Source organism: Gymnoscopelus microlampas, assembly GCF_963454915.1.
Source record: "Gymnoscopelus microlampas genome assembly, chromosome: 9".
In the NCBI taxonomy this organism is placed as follows: domain Eukaryota; kingdom Metazoa; phylum Chordata; class Actinopteri; order Myctophiformes; family Myctophidae; genus Gymnoscopelus; species Gymnoscopelus microlampas.
In genome coordinates, this window is record NC_139946.1 from 20059598 (window position 1) to 20072812 (window position 13215).

A 13215-nucleotide genomic window follows, 5' to 3' on the forward strand; every position below is an offset into this window, starting at 1 on the left:
AAGGCATTCAAAGTGCTTTACATATTGCATTGCATTGACACACTTAACAGTCCACACAAATGATTCGCAACACAACTACCGGTAGTTGCAGCAGTCTAAATTGACCCGTTCGGTGCAGCTTTCGGATATTGTTGCAAGTGGTTGCAGTTGCAACTTGTTGCGTTGCTATTGGTGTGGATAGACACAGAGCATTAGAATAAACACATAGGACAAAGGATACAGAAACAATAAAAATCTTAAAATAAAATTGAAATGAAGAATAATATTACAGTGCAGAAGAAATGTTTAAAACACCTCAGTAAAAGGCAGTGCATGGCAAAAACATATTTAGGTTTGATTTAAAATAAGTTGTAGTTTTAGTTTAGTTTAGTTTTACTTAATTAGGCTACTTACAACATCACATTTTGACGAGGAGAACAAAGAAAATAGTGAATTGTTATCTTTTCACGCTGATAAAGATTCAGACTTCAGAGGACCAGGGCTTCAGGTTATGAAATCTCAAGGTGCAGAGTTCACTCTCTTTACACCCAATATTTGCATTGAAAAAAATCCATTCTTCCCTCCAATGTTGTAGAGGCCTGGTTTCTAAAAGAAGGGAAACAAAGATTGAAACATCATATTATAAATGATTACATAGCCTTTTTTATTGTGTAACTTTTTGTTTGGTTTTTAACAAGTGTTGAGCGAGAACAGCTCTTGCCAAGAGTGTGCTGCTGCTGCTGCTGCAAAAGTGTTATTTTATGTTATGGAATTTGTTGTCTAATCCTTTAATCCACAAATGCTTCTTAATTGGAAGGTGCTATTACATTTACCTTTAAGTGAGTTGCTTAAAATATAAGTTACATAACTCTGTAAGTACTGAGTGTATGTGGGCCATGATGAGACATTGTTTACTGTGGAATGAATGATAAACCTGAGAGTCTGACCAAAGCTAATAGAGTTCAGTTTGTGACCTTTAAACAGGCCTAATGTCTCGGATTTAATATTGACTCACAGGTTGGCTTCTCTGTCTCTGTCTCTGTCTCTCTCTCTGTCTATCGGTGTCTATAAACGTGAATACAAAATTGAACATACTGACCTGTATGTGTTGGGAAAAAAGTGTCTGAGGATCAAGGGATTCTCTCGGTCCAGTGAGAGAGACACGGAGACCTAGCCGAACTGGAAAAGATATAAAACAAACATGGATTGGTGTTAAAGGAGTAGTTCACCCAAACAATGACTTATTTCTATCACACCCCATGAAGCCTTGAATTCATGGAGATTGTTTTGTTTTTGTCGCATTCCTAAGGCAATAATTTGTTGACCGGGTCATCGGTCAAGAGACACTGTAGGAGACTCTTTTGAGTCTCCTGGCTACAGCGGCTTTATGGGGTGTATAATTGATAGAAAATAAGTCATTTTTGGGTGAACTATGCCTTTAAGATTAGCATGGGAAAAAAATCACATAAATAAATAGTAGCTACAGTGTTTGTTTTTGTCTGCAGTGATTACCAGATGGGTGGGGTTAGGTTTAGTTAATTAATTACTGCACCAGGATGGCCCAGATAAGTATACCAAGAAAGAAAAACATCACTGTTAAACACATTGTCATGGTCTAAAACAGTCTGTTTCTATAGCCCAATGGTGAACCTCACAGATCTGCTGGCAATGCATGCGTTAAAACAAACAACCATTTAATAAATATTATAATAACAAATAACATCTTATCTTTCCTGCTAAAGATTACATGGTGTTCCTTCGCTAATACTATGATGACTGTTGCTCAACCTGTGATTTTCCTGTTTGACACCAGATCCCTAAGAGCAGACAGATGAGATGCAGTCAAAATGCTCAGTGGTAGTATTGGACCGCTGCTATCTTCAGTGCCAATGGAAGCGGCATCTCTGATGAATCTTCCTTGGTGGCCATCATGCCCTGTCACATTGTTGACATATCCAGTATGCTGCAATGTGGGAAAGGCTGAGGACACATGACATGACATTTCAGATTAGATACTTAATCACATAAACCCTAATACTTAGTTGACCGGAATCCACCTTCAGTTTTTGCCCCAAAATGAAATATCTTCACAGAAAATAGGAGATCTACAAGCTCACAATCCGTTGTGAGCTTGTAGATCTATTTTATACAAATGTTTGGCCCAGAATAGGAATGTAGGGGCGGGTTCAAGTGGGTTAATTCATTGATCACCAGGGAGGGGGGATAAGAACAATCATGTCACCATACCACCATATACAATACTTAATTTTATAAGCATTTCTGCATCCTTCTATACAGTACAGTGAAGAGTGACAGGAAATGGCAAGTTTGAGATGGGAATCAAATAGTATAGTTAGTAGTAGTAGAAGCAGCAGCAGCAGCAGCAGCAGCAGCACTATCTACTGTACAGTACTAGTAGTGCTACTACTAGTTGTGGTGCTACTACTAGTACTACAGTGCACTATAGTAGCACTACTGCATTAGGCTACTTCAACATGAACTTCAACTTTATTGTCACATGAAAAGTTTTACAGGTGTAAAAGTGTGGGTGATATTATTTGGGTGATATAACGTTTTACAGTCATAACAAGAATAGAGAATAGAGAAAGGAAGAAAGGTAACAAACTTGAGGCAGTGGTTCTCAAAGTGGGGTCCGGGGACCCCCAGGGGTCCTTGAGGGGGTTCCAGGGGTTTCCCAACAAAATGTATTAATACAGCGTCACAATCATTTTAACCCCTTTATCCATATTTTAAACGTTGGCTATTCAAAAATAGCAGATTTACAAGCACACAGCGTGTCGCTGCAAGCTTGCTATTTTTGAAAGATCTTGACGGTTTTATAAAAACGTTCAACAGTTTCGATTTTTTTTAACACAAATCTTCTCTTCTGCGGGCCCCTTACACAAAACATTTTCAGATGGGGGTCCATGGCCAGATTGGCCACATATGTATCAATTTGGTGGTCCTCTGCACGAACAAGTTTGAGAACCATTGACTTAAGGTGCAGGTCAAAATGGAAAATACAACTGAGGCAGAATAACACAGTCTCTTGTGCAAGTAGAGAAAACACTTAGCATAGCAGCAGATATAGAATCACTGTCTCTTGTGCAACGAGGAGACATTATGTACCAGCAAATATTAGACATGTACGTTTGTGTTTAGAGATAGCGCCAGTACAGCAGCAGTAGAGTGTATGCATAGTTATATATACAGATGTTGCTTCATACTCATGCAGTAAAGAGCTGACCTGTTGACATGGTGGGTTCCAGGAGGACTGCTTGTTCCTCAGAAAAGCCTAAAAAAAGAAAAGAAAAACAACAGAGCCTGTAACTTCTCCTCTTTCTGGTAAACCAGCAGAATCTGACAGAGGAGAGGAGCACTCATTCGTCCATTCATTTGCTATACCCGCTGGTGGACCACAACGGAAACAAGCCCCCAGGGCTTTTTGTGTTATCCTTTTAGCATAACCTTTGACTGTACTACCTGTACTGTTAACTTTTTGATAAAGTTTTCAATCAATCCATCAATCAAATTATGCAATTATGGGTTCCCGTACATACAATCACTGTCATTCACACTCATAGAGTGCTAATGATTTATTTTTGTCCGAACCATGACATACTTATTCTTTAAAACACCTTTCACTGTTGAAAGATCTGCATTTCTTTTATGTCACACACATTTTAAACCTCTCTGTTTTTACTGATATTTTTTGATGTAGCCTACTGTACAGTATATACAGGTTGTGCTGTTAAATCGATCTAACTTGAGGTTCATCATGACTTTAAATTGTATTGTGAATACATACATTTAGTTTAGTTTTCATTCAGTTTTATTTAATACATATTACGGGACCTTATTTTATTTTTTTATTCTGAGAGTGTACAAATGAACACATATCCCTTTAGTTATTAGTTAGAGGAACAGTGAGGATTTTACTGCGTACCTGACGTAATTACATAATGCAATTTAATGTAAATTTCATATTAAACCACAAACATTACAAAAACAAAAATATATTTTTGAGTGTTGTCGCCTAGATCACTGTTTCCCAATAGCTCGGGACCCATTTATGGGTCGCGGACCGATTTTTGTGGGTCTGAATAAATATCCCTTTTTTTTCTGTTTCCTACATTTAAAAAAAAATATCTTATTTCAAAAGATTAAAAAAATATAATAATAATAATCACAACTTTACATCAATTAAAAACAATCTCATAAATAAAATCTGAAAATCTAATAATTTTCATGAATAAATTATAAAACATTTTAGAAGTAGTGAAAATAGAAGATCTACAAGCTCACAACATGGCACAAAGTGACACATTGTGAGTTTGTAGATATGGTATTTTCACCAGTTTGGATCCCGGGTAAACCCCCGGGTCTAATTTCTCTTTTGGATTTCAAGCTAAAAAGTTTGGGAACCAGTGTTCCTAAATGACCTGGAGGCTGTTTGTCTCTCTGACCCATATTTCTACTGGTGAACCAGTAGTACTAGAATTTGAGACGTCAGCTTCAACCCAATAGCTTCACAATGTCACTAATCCTGGCACCCAGATTCACAATGAAGGTTGTGAAATGGAGATGGCTTCAATGAAACGTAAGTATAAGTTGAAAATAACATGTTAATATATTAAGAGAAAGCAACGCAGTAAAGGAGAACCTTTTAAGTGACGATGTTCACATCTATTACTTTGTTATGCCTTCTATTTTAGTATGTATTTTATTATCTATATTATTATTATTATAGAAATGTTTTGTCATTTGAGATTAAGGCTGGGATAAGCACTGGTTGATTCTTCCTCATGAAATATGGATCAAGGGATTTTTATACCAAAAGTAATAACTTAATAACAAAATTACAATTTCAATCATTGTATGGTGTTGTTAAGTGGCACACATTGCTATTAGACATGTTTTTGTTTTTCCTTTTAACTAATTAACCACTTTCAACCCGGTCTCCCAATTTTGGGCATGTGATTATAGGCGAAAATGTTCAAAAATAGGTCACAGTGCATCACAATGCAATGCATATGACAAAGGGATTAAGTGGTTAACTAAATATAATTCCTTACCTTGTGCATTTGCCAGGTAAGTTCCAAGAAGTAGCGAACAAAACATTAGATCAAATCCAACCGTGGTACAGATTCTGGTAAGAGCCATGCTGAGAAGAGGAGTGGTAGCCAAGTGAGGATACCGTCTGAAACATTGTGGGATGGGGCATTGCTATAGTGTAAAACATTTTCACACAAAACACAATAGATCAGGGCTGAAATAATAGGTATTGGATTTCAGCAAGCCTTTGGCTCTGTTGGGCGGACAAGTCCACACAAAAAGAGGGAGTGGTTATTTACTCATGGGCCCACCTATTAGTTTATTAGTAAACTGAGTAAAAATGTACAAAAATCACAAAAGCATATCAGAGTTTCAAACAGACTCGAGTGGAAGACCAAAATGGACTTCTATTGTAAGAAAATGTTGCCCTTATAGAGAGTGCCATCACTGTGACAATCAAACTATAGGTTTTATTCATTCTAAAAAATGATATGCTCACTTCGTACTGGTGCCAAACACTTTGAGGAGTTGCATCTCTCACCAGAGCAGGTAAGAAATGAGAACAGCTCATATTAAAACAGGTGCCAAGAATGTCACAACCCCAATATATTTAAATAACAGAATTCATTAAGAACAGCAACAAGCAAGACAAAATCATTCCCCTTTTCACCACTTCATCATGAATAAATAAAACTGAGAACTGGATTGAGGTAATATTAGGAGGGGAAAACAAAATGTTATAACAGGAAAACAACATGTTCACATACTATTACAGAAAGTTAATTGAAGTAAATTATTCTGTTTATTACTCTTTAGGCCTATTTGTGAAAACAACAATTAGTAAATTAACTTAAAGGCTTAATGATGAGAAATGAATAAATCCATACATTCCAATATCTAATTTTCATGACATAATCTTTTTTTATTTAATTTGTATTTAACTTGCCTAACATAGACCAACATCAATCTTCTAAATGACATAGTTCAAGTTCAAGCCCATGTTTTGTTGCAGCATTGACTAATATTGCTGTTAATTTGTTTGGGTTATGATGAGAAATATTCCTGTATGACAGTTGTTTTGCCCCTTGTATTGTGATTCTGCATACTTTGTGGTGTTAGAGTGCCACCCTGTGGTCAGTTTGAGTGCTAACATGTTAATTTTCATCACATGGGGTTTAGAAAACGATAATATTAGACGCAGCTGGATCTTATTGATTCAGGTAAGAGTCTTTTTTATAAGATCTCTCTCTCTCTCTCTCTCTCTCTCTCTCTCTCTCTCTCTCTCTCTCTCTCTCTCTCTCTCTCTCTCTCTCTCTCTCTCTCTCTCTCTCTCTCTCTCTCTCTCTCTCTCTCTCTCTCTCTCTCTCTCTCTCTCTACTGTTATCTCCTAGCTGCTATGAATCAGAGCTGGTTATCTCCCCATCTGACCAAACATTCCAGTTTGTCCATGATTGTCCTGGTGATTTCAAGCTGGGTGTCACACAAATATAATTGTTTCACTCATAGAGTCACTACAAGCAGCACCAATCCCTGAGTTTTGGGAACAACTTTCCCTGATGTCAAATGCCACTCCATGTGAAATAAACCGGTCCTGGATGTCACGTGTTGACCTGTAGTTTTTCCAAATAAAAACTCATTTTCATTTTAGTTTAGTTTAGATTTAGTTTTGTCTTCAATCACATGTTTGAATGTAGACTAGAGGAATGGGTGTGATGAACTGTTTTCAATTAGTAACTCATCCTAACAGGAAGTTTGACAGGCCAGTGGCCTATATACTGTATCTGTGCAATGGACTTCATTTCACCACTCTGTTCATGACTCAATATTCAATATTCAGATCTTTTATCGAAAGACCAGAAAACATAGATCTCACAGTTTACCTCTCTGATCGACAACAATTCATCCATCAATAACCTCAACTTCTCCACTGCCTCAGTTACCCACGGTGTCCACCAGGGCTCAGTCCTTGGCCACCTCCTCTTCATAATTTACATCCTACCACTTGATCAGATCCTCCGCCACCATGGACACCAGTTCCATTGCTACACTGATGACACACAGCTTTACCTCTCCACCAAGACCATCACAGCAACCACCCACTCCACCCTCACTGCCTGCCTCACAGATGTAAAGACATGGATGCAAAATCATTGCGGAAATCGTCATAATCAGCCCCAACTCCCTCGCCCGCTCTACCCAAGACTTTTCCCTCAACATTTATGGCTCCATTGTCACACCCTCCACCCATGTCCGCAACTTGGGAATCATTCTCGATCCCACTCTTTCATTCCTCCCCCATGTAAACCAGGTCACCAAAACTGCCTTCCTCCACCTCAAGAACATTGCCCGTCTCCGGCCCTCTCTGTCATCCTCTGCAGCTGAAACACTCATCCATGCTTTCATCACATCCCGCCTCGACTATTGCAATAGCATCCTCCATGGCACCACCTCTAAGGTCCTCAATAAACTTCAATATGTCCAGAACTCAGCTGCCCCGCCTGCTCACCAGTACTCTTTACAGAGCCCATATTACACCAGTCCACCATGACCTTCACTGGCTCCCGGTCAAACAAAGAATCCACTTCAAAATACTACTAAACACCTACAAGGCACTGAACAATCTGGCTCCCCCTACTGTTCGATCTCCTCAAACGTCATGTCCCTTCCCACTCCCTCAGGTCTGGTGACGCAAACCTCCTTGGGGTCTCCAAGACCAAGTACCGTACCGTCCCTGGGGCAATAGAGCTTTTGTTTTTGCTACCCCATCTCTTCAATATTGCTTTCTCCAGCTAACTACACCCCCCCCCCCCCCCCCTTTGTTTTTCATTCCATTGTTTTTATTGATTTTATCTTCTTAGTCTTAGCCTTTTCTTAGTGTTCCCCCCCCCCCTAATAAAGTATTTTTTCTTTGTTGTTTTCTCATGTAAAGCGTCTTTGGGTTCTCAGAACAGCGCTATATAAATTTGAGATATTATAATTACTATTAGTCTTTCCTCATTCTCTCCATGAACTGCTGCTATGGAGGGGAAAACCCATGACAGAGGTTTCTCTTCTTTCCTTGTTCTTTCAAAGACATACAGATATACAATACCGTGAGAGCATCTGCCAGGAATGAGGAAGGTTTTATGCCATGTAAAGGTTTTTTGTCACGCTGACAGAGCACACACAGATGAACAGGTTGTACAAAGTTATTTTTGGTTGATCTTTTGGATTTACAGTACAGGAAGGATGTACAAGGAAGGTACAGTAGTCATATGGAAGGATACTCATACCTGGATTAAAAGGACTAGAGATCTAGGCCCGATCATATCACAGTCCTTATGGTTATGACAGATCATGGTATTCGACTAATCGAATAAAAAGATGCCAGAAAGAAGGAAAGTTGCTGTGGCTAAAATGTTAAAATGTAGTTTTATATTAATTGTACAATATAATATGTAAGTACATTGAAGGCGGGGGAAGAAGCCTAAATATTAGCCAGAGCACTGATCAACAGTCTGTGGCAAGTTTGGAGGCAAGTGGAGCGATCGTACGTACTTTTACCCCGGACAAACTTTTGGAGGTCATTTCAATTATAGTAGTAGGATATTCCACCGCGCCTCAAGCCGAAATCAGGCTGATCCGGTGCGTCTCAGGAGCAGACACATATAGTTGAATAAAGAAGGTGCTGGAGCAACTTGGGATGATTTGAGCCTTTTTATTTTGATCACCGGGTGCAAAGCACAGAAAAAACAACATTGAAACGTTTGTTTCTGTGCTTTGCACCCTGTGATCAAAATAAAAAGACTCAAATCGTCCGTGTTGCTCCAGTGCCTTCGATACTCATACCTGGTTGTGTCTATAGTATGCCAGTGGATGTTTATGTTTTATGACAAAGAGAAGTGTTTTTGTGAATTTCATGTGAAAAGCCAATTTAAAAAGTACAATCAATAATTTCTTGAAGCCCACAATATTCTTATTTTGCTGACAACCTATGAAGAATAATAAAACACTCATTACTCATTCATAGTACATTGGACCGCATCCATGCAGTTCAATGTTCACTTCAGATACAATAACTGTGAAAGTTTGCTATTTAAATGATATAAAGTCACTATAACTGCTACATATACTGTTGAACTAGTCCATATTGTTTGTAGGGACTTACAGAAATATTCTTATTTGTTTGTTGCCTTAAAATGCGATGACAACATGCCAACATCACCCAAAAAAAAATGATTACGGGAGGAAATACATCTCCTGTTGAACTATTCAAATACTTGGCAGTCCAATATGGATGGATATGAAAAACAACAAAAAAAACAACAACAATTTAACCATTACAAGACAACATCCACTCAAAAATGCTATGATTAAGGAGACAGGTTTTTAGGTGTGCGTCTCCTTATGCTATAGATCAGGTTGTATGTTGACCGACCCAAGGTGAACCCTTGAAAATCTCTTCTGGAATTTCACAGACATCACATAATCTTTATTGTGCAGATCAAAACATGTATTGGCCAGGACACTGGGTCCTACAGGGACACCAGCAGAAAATTCAGCTATAGGTTCAGTGTTTAAGGCCTCCCACAAGGCCGATTTGAATAGACTATTTTATAAAGAATAGAATAAAAACTAAAATAAAACTAAAAAGAGGGGTGCGTACATAGAAGTAGCTACTCGGAAGCTACTGTTTCCTCAAAGAATGTCCGAAGCATTGTGCAACAAAAACAAACAGGTGCAGCCTTTTTACTGCTCTGAAACCTGAAACCACTCTCTCTATCACACACACACGCACGCACGCACGCACGCACGCACGCACGCACGTAATGATGCACACGAGTGATCATGGCTCTCAGGTCATATGGTGGAGGTCGCAGAGTATGATGTGCACGACAGCTTCTGTTTTTTGGGGAAAAGTCCTCCCCAAAAACCTCAAGAGTCAGATCATACTGAGTTCTCTGGAAGGGCCTCATCATCTGATGCCTAGAACTATATTCCTGGTCATCCACACACACACACACTTGTAAACGTGTTTTCTCAGCTTGAAGTGAGGCTATCCATCCCCTGGAGATCTGATACTGTAGTATCATTGATACTGCACATGACATTGTATTAAGTATAACAACATGGCTGAAATCTATACACAAATATGAAACGCACTATTTGATACTGTCAATTAACTCTTTCACATAGCCTGGGGTGACCATGTTGGGCTAACATTAATTTGGGGAAATGTTTCTTTCGGGCCAACATTTCTGGATGACTTGCTGGCCATTTTCTGAGACTGGTGGTATAAAAACTAAAACACTTAAAGATTTCAATCAGGGTTCTCTCACACTGTGTGTTCTGAGCTTCTCTGCCTGTTTGGGTAAATAACAAGGAAACAGGCAGTGAGAAATCCCAGGAATGATGAAACAGAAGCCACCACAGGAATGACACGCACACTCCCCACTGCATCTACCACAGCGCTCAGGGCCGATGCCACCAAGATCTGACTGACATAGACCTGGCAGGATAAGATGGCACAGTCAATACCAAAGCCTCTTTTAGAGTTTTCAGGGCTATGCTGAATGAACTCTTTGATTTCATGGTATTGACTCAGTAAAGCATAAGGACAGTAGGAGATGGTCATGTCCATGACACCCATGCTACTGATCATCGCCATGGCAATGTAGACATTGGGGAAGATTGCCATGACAGCAGTTCCTATGGAGAATCCCAGGGTTCCCAGCATGTAGATGACCTTGATGCTCAGGTGAAAATTATCCAAATACTTCTGAAGGAGGGCAGAGCTGACAGCAGCAGAAGCAGCATAGACCGCCAGTCCCCAACAGCCCATCTGCACTCCTTTATGGTAGTTCTGGAGGTCAACAGAATTGGCTGGTGCCGTGGGGTCTCCATGGTAGATAACTTGTCCCATGAAGTCAGTATAAAACAAACCCTCAGCTAGAACTGAGAACCATGTGATGAGATGACACACACATAACCTCCACAGTTGGCTTGGCATCTTAAACATTGAGAGCCAGAGCAGTCGTACAGTTGTGCCCCCCTCTGGCCCGCCCTCCAGGTCAGAGGCCTCAGATGACAGACACCTCCTCTCTGCATTCTGTTGGATCTCACATGGGTCATTAAGGCTGCGGGAGGAGGGGATTGCCTGAGGAGCCTCAGACGCTGGCTTTCGCAGATGGTAGACCTGTGATACCACTCGTCCAGAGATTGGGGGGATGAAGGAAAGTTGTCGGTTGTCCATTTGTGGATGTGACAGGGCAAGGATGTCAGTGGAGTCAAAGTGGTCATCCGTCTGGCCATCCATCTGAGGAGGCTTCAGGAGGATTGTGGGCTGAAATTCTACCATCTCACCGGTAGGGGGAGACATCTCACAAGGAGGAGGAGGTGGTACAGGGGGAGAAAGAGTAGGAGAGGAGGCGTAATTGACATGGTTCGTTGATGAGAAGGCCTCCTCCATCTCGTGCTGTGACTCTGCGGGTAAGAAATGCGCCTCAAGGAGGGGATTATCTGAGTTCAGGTCAAGATCATCAGGATCTAATTGCTTGGCTGTCTCTGGTCTGTCTAAGGCAGAGTCACTGTTGCTCATTACACACTCCACATCAGGGACGTCCATCTCCAACACAAGAGCGACAGGATTCTCTTCATGAATGAAGGCATCCTCCTCTCCAGTCGGGTCAGGGCCATTGGGCTGTAAGGAGGATTGGTTGCAGGGGTCCCCATCTACTATGGCTTTGGCCTGGTGGGATGATTTGAAAGGTCGCTCAGGAATACTGAACATGTGCAGTATGACAGCGATGATGAAGATGATGGCAGTAAAGAGGAATAGGATCTGTTCCTGGTACTTAAATGCACGGCCCAAAGCTGTGTCAGTCCAGTCTAGACCAGCTAACATGTAGCCCACAGCGCCACCTATCCCAGCAGCAAAAGAGTGGATATTGAGAGCCATATCTTGCTCCTCAGTATTGGCAACATCTAGAAGATAAGATCTGATTGGTCCCTCAGTCGCGTCAGCACAGAAGTCCAGTACCACCACGCCCAGAACAGTAAGGACGATGCCGATTGGCTGGCTACCGGGGCTGTCGCCAATAGACAGACCTATCAATGAGCCATTTAGAAACAGTGCTACTCCCAGCAGCACGCCCACACACAGGGCAAGTATGAATGGTCTTCTCCTGCCCAATCGTAGAGTGCAGCGGTCACTGAGTGAGCCAATCACAGGACTTAAAATCAGACCCAGTATAGAGCTGGGGAACCAAGTTAGACTATAGTACTGCTCTGGAAGGCCTATTTGCAGCAGTACTGGTGTTACAAGAGCCGTTTCCATGGCATAGCAAAAGGCGCGGCCCAACATCACCGCCCCGTGCATCACCCAGCGATAGAGCGGTATTCGTGAGTCATTGTTTTTGTGTGTCATTTCCTGAGTCTGTTTTTCTCCTGGAGAGTAGGGACCCCCTTGTCCACTGTCTCCTGCTCTTCTTCCATAAGAGGGTATTTACCATTCTTCTATTGTATGATGGATCAATGGGTACACTATCCCACAAATCCCAATAAATGCTTGACACGCTGTATTTCCAGTAAGACAGAAATTGAAGTTGAGAGGGACACTGTTAACATATTAACATAATTAACATAATGTATAAGACTAATGAAAAACATTAATTTTGCCTCAGATAAGTTATTTATGTAAGGGTTCTCTCTTATGCCTCGTCCCCTCACAATGTGTGTAGTCAGCCCTTTACACGTCATCATATCATAATATGACGTCAGTCTTGCCCAAATATGGAGTTCCACAGGCCTGGCAGAAATATAACTAATGATATTGAACAAGACGGGGTCTAATAATGGTGTCGTTTCCCTGTGGGTTTCTGACATCATGTCAATGACATCATATTTATGACGTAGGGGGGGCGGAATTCCACATTTAACCAAAACTAATCAGTGTTTTTAAGAGCATAAATAGGATGTGCAACACTCCGTTCAGATCTTACCGTTATCATTTTCAATCTGATATGGACAGCTTTGAAATATGTGATGTTGATAGTGCTGTGATACCTGAACCTGATTATCAAACTCTACCCGCCTGTATAATGTGCCCGATGTAAATAACTATAGTCCTAAAAAAGAGATCCACTCGGAGCAGTATAGAAGCAAAGCAGAAGGGAGTGATAAGTGGCATGCTACTGTCAGTAG

The 13215-nt window shown here is 40.6% G+C and overlaps 1 protein-coding gene across 1 annotated transcript; it reads right to left on the reverse strand.

Annotated features, from left to right (window-relative positions):
* Positions 1 to 10040: 10040 nt before the first annotated feature.
* Positions 10041 to 13177, reverse strand: LOC311052663 (solute carrier family 45 member 4-like). The gene has a single exon (XM_084067743.1). The coding sequence runs from the start codon at positions 12437 to 12439 to the stop codon at positions 10349 to 10351; it is 2091 nt and encodes a 696-aa protein (XP_083923869.1). The 5' UTR covers positions 12440 to 13177; the 3' UTR covers positions 10041 to 10348.
* Between the last annotated feature and the right edge of the window lie 38 nt (positions 13178 to 13215).

Bases quoted from the DNA above. Each gene is read 5' to 3' on its own strand.
- LOC311052663 (XM_084067743.1), bottom strand. From the start codon at position 12,439: ATGACACACAAAAACAATGACTCACGAATACCGCTCTATCGCTGGGTG.